This window comes from Diospyros lotus, chromosome 2, assembly GCF_014633365.1.
Source record: "Diospyros lotus cultivar Yz01 chromosome 2, ASM1463336v1, whole genome shotgun sequence".
Classification (NCBI taxonomy): Eukaryota; Viridiplantae; Streptophyta; class Magnoliopsida; order Ericales; family Ebenaceae; genus Diospyros; species Diospyros lotus.
This window is the reverse complement of record NC_068339.1, coordinates 36,220,542-36,226,955: the sequence shown is the minus strand read 5'-3', so window position 1 is coordinate 36,226,955 and position 6,414 is coordinate 36,220,542. Positions and strand designations below refer to the sequence as shown.

General features: G+C 32.9%; 2 protein-coding genes across 2 annotated transcripts; both read left to right on the top strand.

Annotated features, from left to right (window-relative positions):
- The first annotated feature begins 302 nt into the window (after positions 1-302).
- LOC127794793 (nuclear transcription factor Y subunit B-1-like) lies at positions 303-933 on the top strand. The gene is made up of 2 exons (XM_052326045.1): positions 303-363; positions 452-933. Exons 1-2 carry the CDS (start codon positions 303-305, stop codon positions 931-933), a joined length of 543 nt encoding a protein of 180 aa, XP_052182005.1.
- A 3,430-nt stretch (positions 934-4,363) lies between these two features.
- Positions 4,364-4,994, top strand: LOC127794792 (nuclear transcription factor Y subunit B-1-like). The gene is made up of 2 exons (XM_052326044.1): positions 4,364-4,424; positions 4,513-4,994. The coding sequence occupies exons 1-2, from the start codon at positions 4,364-4,366 to the stop codon at positions 4,992-4,994; spliced, it is 543 nt and encodes a 180-aa protein (XP_052182004.1).
- The last annotated feature ends 1,420 nt before the right edge of the window (positions 4,995-6,414 follow it).

Here is a 6,414-nt window from a genome sequence, read left to right as displayed (position 1 = left end):
TGATGAAACTCTTGAACGATATTATATACCTTTGCATAAAAAAAAATTAAGACTACAAAAATGCAATTTTAATTTATTTAAAATCTCAAAATTGGTTAGAATAGATAAAAGGAGTAAATGAGTCACAACTAAATATATTAACTATAAAGGCAGCACACCAACCATCATCTAACCCCCTAAACAAACTCCTTTCATTAATTACTTTCAATAGATTGCATTAAGAGAGCCCAACATTAGTATAAAAATGAAGAAGTGATAGATTAGGAAAATTAGAAGAGAAGAAAGATTTCTGAAAGAAAAGAATGGAAGGTGCAGAAGGATCACAGAGCAGCAACGGGAGCACTTATTCCAGTTCAGGCTCTGGTAATTTTTAGCAAAATACTCATATTTTATTATTCTAGTGATGTATACTTGTACAAATTGATTCTCGTAATACCTTGCAATTTGACAGAGGAGCGAACCAAGAAAAAGGTTCGCCAAGTTCTACCTGCACCTGATAATGATCATCATTTACCTGTGTCTAAGGTCACAAAGATCATGCGCCGGGCATTGCCACCCAAAACCCGCATTACTAAAGAGGCCATAGAGGTCATGCGACATTGTACAACAAACTGTATCCATTTGGTTACTACTAACGCAAACATAGGCTACAAACAAGACAATCGCAAGAAAGTCTCTGTTGAAGATGTCATTTCGGCAATAGGCAGGATAAGGCTTGAGGACTCTGTTGAGCCTTTGACGTTGTATCTGAACGAATATCATGGCATGAAACAAAATTGTGGTGTCCTGCTTGCAAAGGGTTCAGGAAAGAAAAGGCATGCCATGGATGTCGATGACTCCTTAGAGAATGATGATACTGGCAATAGCAATGCCAATCCTAGCAAGGATGACGATGTCGAACCAAGCTCTCTTCACCAGCCTTGGTTGAAATGATATTTTTCAATGGCTTTAATGATGTTTCTATATAGCATCCATCTTACCATGTCACATTCCATTTAGGAAGAAATGGTTGCATGGGAATGGCGGAATATAACGGTTGGTTAAACCAATGATTAGATGAGTTAACGATCTTTAACTAGTTTAAAGTTAAACCCGCTAGTTCAACCAGCGTTGTTATTTAACTATCTTAGTTTGCTAATACTGTTAGGATTTTCTAAGCATTAGTGAAGAATGGTTGGTTTAACGAGTGGTTTTTCTCGAGCATGGACATGTCAATATGGGTGCTATTTTAATAAAAATTTGATGTTTTAGTAAGGTTGTAGTGCTAAAGTTGGATATGTTGAGTAAGTAGGTGGTTATTGTGGATTGCATTTATTTTCTATAAAAGGTTTGTTGTTGAAGTAGCACTGCTAGGACATACAAGGTCAATTGTTTTAATTTAATTTCGTAGCACTTTATGCATTAAATTAAATGTATTTTTTTTCAATGTTATACTCCAACTAATTGTTGAACTCGTTAAATTAAAAAGTAAATATTTTTTATTAAAATTTTTAAATTTTTTATATAAAACATTATAATGGCAATATTTTCAAAATATTTTTTGCATGTATATTCTTCATGTATTATCTAACTTATTTGAATATTAATAATAAGTTTTAGTTTTTAAAATAAATCAATAGGGATCTCTTAAATTTATCTTAACTTCTTTCATCATCTTGACCACCAAATTTTTAAAGGAGATGATTGTTCATTTATCATTGCTTTTCTCTTAAGAAACTTGTCTATTAAACATAACATATTCAAAAAAAAAATTACGTTAAAAATATATAATTTAAACAATATTTTAGTCTTTAAGGATGAATGAATACTCAGGTGATATAATTATACTTGAGTTTGGAAAATAATTCAAAATTAAATACCAATGCCTTAAGGACCGCCATGCATCAAGAGCCACCATGCTGCAATTCCTTTTTGTCGCAAGGCCCCCTCTACTACAAGGCCATCTTTGTCACAAGGCCACCTCTACCGTAAGGTCCTTTCTAAAGATCCTTTTTTGCTTCAAAATATTCTCTATTCCAATGGTAGTCACAACAGCCTTCAGACCAATAGACTACTTCAGTTGTTATTTGAAGTACCTAGGCATCAAAATGACATGCAATGGCCATATCGTCCCTAAATCTCACTTTTTCCATAGTGTATGTTCAATTATTGGATGCTTATTGGGTATCTTAAAAATTTTCCAACCACCTTCAAAGTCAATGTAAATGCACTTAGTAGTCAATAAATCAATTAGTTTTGCAGATTATGCGTTCATTGGTGAAACTATTGGATTATACTAAATAACTTTCCATCGAAATAAAAATTTTCTAAGACTAAAAAAAGCATTTTTAATTTATTTATTATATCATAATTGGTTAAAATAGACAAAATGAGTAGATGAGTCAAAACTGAATATATATTAATTACAAAGTAACCACACCAACCATCATTTAACCCCTTGAACAAACTTCTTTCATTAATTGCTTTCAATGGATTGTATTGATTTGAAGAGAGGCCAACATCAGAGTGATAAATTGTGAAAATTAGAAGAGAAGAAAGATTTTTGAAACAAAAGAACAGAAGGTGTAGAAGGATCAAAGAGCGCATAATACCAAAAACAGAACACGCAATTAAAAGAGAGTTATAAAAATATCAGATTCCACAACCATCTAAATCTCATCTTTAGGTGGTTTGCTAGTGGGCACTGTTAAGATTGAACTAAGATGAGAAAATTCATGTGTTCCAACTGAGCTCTCTCACTCTCCAACAACTGTTTGAATGTTATCAATAGAGGAAACAACCATAGTTTTCTATTTAAATAGATGACTAAATCTTGGATTTTCTACTTAAATAGATATTGTTGTCAAGATACAACAATAAATTTATTTGACTGGATATGTCGTCGTCAAGTTGTCTGTATCTACATAAAAGAAAATAGTCAGAGGGTGCGGCGAGGTCCCCACGCAAACATTCCAATGCTTAAGTTAGTTATTGAAGACAATGAACGTCGTATTCAAACCAATATTCGAGACACACCTCTTTTGGAATGAGTATTTGCTTATTTATTCCTTTTAGCCCTAAAGGTTATTTTGGGCTTTTGGACTTTCTTGGTCTTTTAATGAGCTTTTGCATATAACACAACAATAAATAACTGAATCTTGGATGAAAAAAGAAGACCTAATCCTAGGGTTTCCTTAATGAGCCCCCACATTAACTGGCCCAATAACTTACAGGCTCTCTATATCTTTTTATATCAAGCATAATTAAAAGTCATGATGAACCTAGACCCCAAAACTTAATTGGATCAGCTTAGTGGGTTTCACCGATCTTATCAACTTGTTTTTCACAACCAAAATTGCAATTAGTGATAGCCCATGTACAAAAAAAATACAAAGATAATTCTAACATCCTCCCACTTGGGCAACATAATTGGGTATAGTATTTTGAAAAAAAAAAATATTATATTTAACGAATGACTCTTGAATTGATTAAACTTTAGTGACCACATATTTAAAACATCTCGGTTTAGAACATTGTTCAAAGAAACAGTTAACCTCAAATAATGACAATCATCACAATTTTAGGTAGCGCAACATAGGTTCTAATTGTGATAAAATGTATGTTGATGTTGCTTCATGTGATCCAAAATATATATATGAACCAAGGAACCACATTTGGTCCACTGAATAACCGAAAACTTGGTCCTTGTGGTCTGTTTCTAAACTTAAGTAACACTGTATCACATATATGGAGATAAAATTTGTCCTTGCATGAGTTTAAGACTTAAATTATTGGGTTCTAATTTGGTATTAAATTAGCAATGTAAAACTGCAGCTAAACAAATACAAATCGCCACAAAATGGCAATCGTACGACGAATACTCTAGAGTTTTTTCAAAACTACTGCAAACTGACCTACAATGGACATTTTGCCACTAAATCTGCCTTTTCTCATAGTGTATGTTTAGTTATTAAATGCTTATCGACAATCTTACAATTTTTCCAACAACCATCTTCAAAGTCAATGTGAACGCACTTACTAGGAAATAAATGAAATAGTTTTGCAAATTATATGTTCATTGATGAAACTGTTGAACAATATTATATACCTTTCCATAAAAAAAAAAAATTAAGACTACAAAAATGCAATTTTAATTTATTTAAAATCTCAAAATTGGTTAGAATAGATAAAAGGAGTAAATGAGTCACAACTGAATATATTAACTATAAAGGCAGCACACCAACCATCATCTAACCCCCTAAACAAACTCCTTTCATTAATTACTTTCAATAGATTGCATTAAGAGAGCCCAACATTAGTATAAAAATGAAGAAGTGATAGATTAGGAAAATTATAAGAGAAGAAAAATTTTTGAAAGAAAGGAATGGAAGGTGCAGAAGGATCACAGAGCAGCAACGGGAGCACTTATTCCAGTTCAGGCTCTGGTAAGTTTTAGCAAAATACTCATATTTTATTATTCTAGTGATGTATACTTGTACAAATTGATTCTCGTAATACCTTGCAATTTGACAGAGGATCCAACCAAGAAAAAGGTTCGTCAAGTTCTACCTGCACTTGATAATGATCATCATTTGCCTGTGTCTAAGGTCACAAAGATCATGCACCAGGCATTGCCGCCCAAAACCCACATTACTAAAGAGGCCATAGAGGTCATACGACATTGTACAACAAACCATATCCATTTAGTTACTGCTAACGCAAACATAGGCTACAAACAAGACAATCGCAAGAAAGTCTCTGCTGAAGATGTCATTTCGGCAATAGTCCGGATAGGGCTTGAGGACTATGTTGAGCCTTTGACGTTGTATCTGAACGAATATCGTGGCATGAAACAAAATTGTGGTTTCCTGCTTGCAAAGGGTTCAGGAAAGAAAAGGCATTCCATGGATGTCAATGACTCCTTAGAGAATGATGATACTGGCAATAGCAATGCCAATCCTAGCAAGGATGACGATGCCGAACCAAGCTCTCTTCACCATCCTTGGTTGAAATGATATTTTTCAATGGCTTTAATGATGTTTCTATATAGCATCCATCTTACCATGTCACATGTCATTTAGGAAGAAATGGTTGCATGGGAATGGCGGAATATAACAGTTAGTTAAACCAATGATTAGATGAGTTAACGATCTTTAACTGGTTTACAGTTAAACCCGCTAGTTCAACCAGCGTTGTTATTTAACTATCTTAGTTTGTCAAAAGTGTTAGGATTTTCTAAGCATTAGTGAAGAATGGTTGGTTTAACGAGTGGCTTTTCTCGAGCATGGACATGTCAATATGGGTGTTATTTTAATAAAAATTTGATGTTTTAGTGGGGTTGTAGTGCTAAAGTTGGATATGTTGAGTAAGTAGGTGGTTATTGTGGATTGCATTTATTTTCTATAAAAGGTTTGTTGTTGAAGTAGCACTGCTAGGACGTATTGGGTCAACTGTTTAATTTAATTTCGTAGCACTTTATGTAACGACCCATTAGAGGGCCCAGTATTTATTCAAGAATTATTTTATTAATTGTTGAAGTATTTGATTAAGAGATTTTTTCAATTAATTATTCAATGTTGCAATTTAGAGATTTTGAAGGAAAATAATAGCATTTATTTCTTTTTAATTTTGGAGTTTAAAAGAATTTGCCAAGGTGGCGATCTAGTAATTTTTAATTGAGAGAATAATATTTAAATAGCATTTAAAGAGCATTTAATTCTAATTATTTATTATGGAAATTAAATGTAAGGGCATGAAGGTAATTTTGGAGTTTTATTATTAATTGAGAGTGTTAATAATAATTTTTTTATTATTATTAATCAAGTGGGATTATGTATTTAAAGGAGAATGAGAATCCATGTATGGGATGGATTTGGATTGAGAGTTTCCTAGTTAGATTTGGAGAAGGAATCCAAGTTGTAGAAGAAGTGTGATCTAGGGCTTTATGTCTATATATAAAGCCCATTAGCTTAGCTTTTCTTCATGCCATGTGAAGAACCAAGAGGCCAAGAGATAGCAGAGGCTTGCTAGACTCTTCAGGATCACTCCAAGGTTCGATCAGAGAGTTCTATTAGGCAAGTATTCTTCTTGTAATCCCTTCCATTACAGGTTCATATCAGTTTTGATTTCAGATTATTCCAATTCTTCATTATAGTTTTCAGATTTATATCAATAAGCAGAAACATATATATATATGCGTATAACAGTGAAGTTATGAGCAAGTTCTATTAATCCTCATCCATTTTGGATTGCAAGTTCCATTAATCCTTATCCATTTTGGATTGCAAGTTTCATTAAGCCTTATCCATTTTGGATTGCAAGTTCCATTAATCCTTATCCATTTTGGATTGCAAGTTCTATTAATCCTTATCCATTTTGGATTGCAAGTTCTATTAATTCTTATCCATTTTGGATTACAAGTTCTATTACTCTAAG

Coding starts and splice junctions, on each gene's coding strand:
- LOC127794793 (XM_052326045.1), top strand. CDS start 303: ATGGAAGGTGCAGAAGGATCACAGAGCAGCAACGGGAGCACTTATTCC. Junction 364..451: donor TTATTCCAGTTCAGGCTCTG/GTAATTTTTAGC, acceptor GCAATTTGACAG/AGGAGCGAACCAAGAAAAAG.
- LOC127794792 (XM_052326044.1), top strand. CDS start 4,364: ATGGAAGGTGCAGAAGGATCACAGAGCAGCAACGGGAGCACTTATTCC. Junction 4,425..4,512: donor TTATTCCAGTTCAGGCTCTG/GTAAGTTTTAGC, acceptor GCAATTTGACAG/AGGATCCAACCAAGAAAAAG.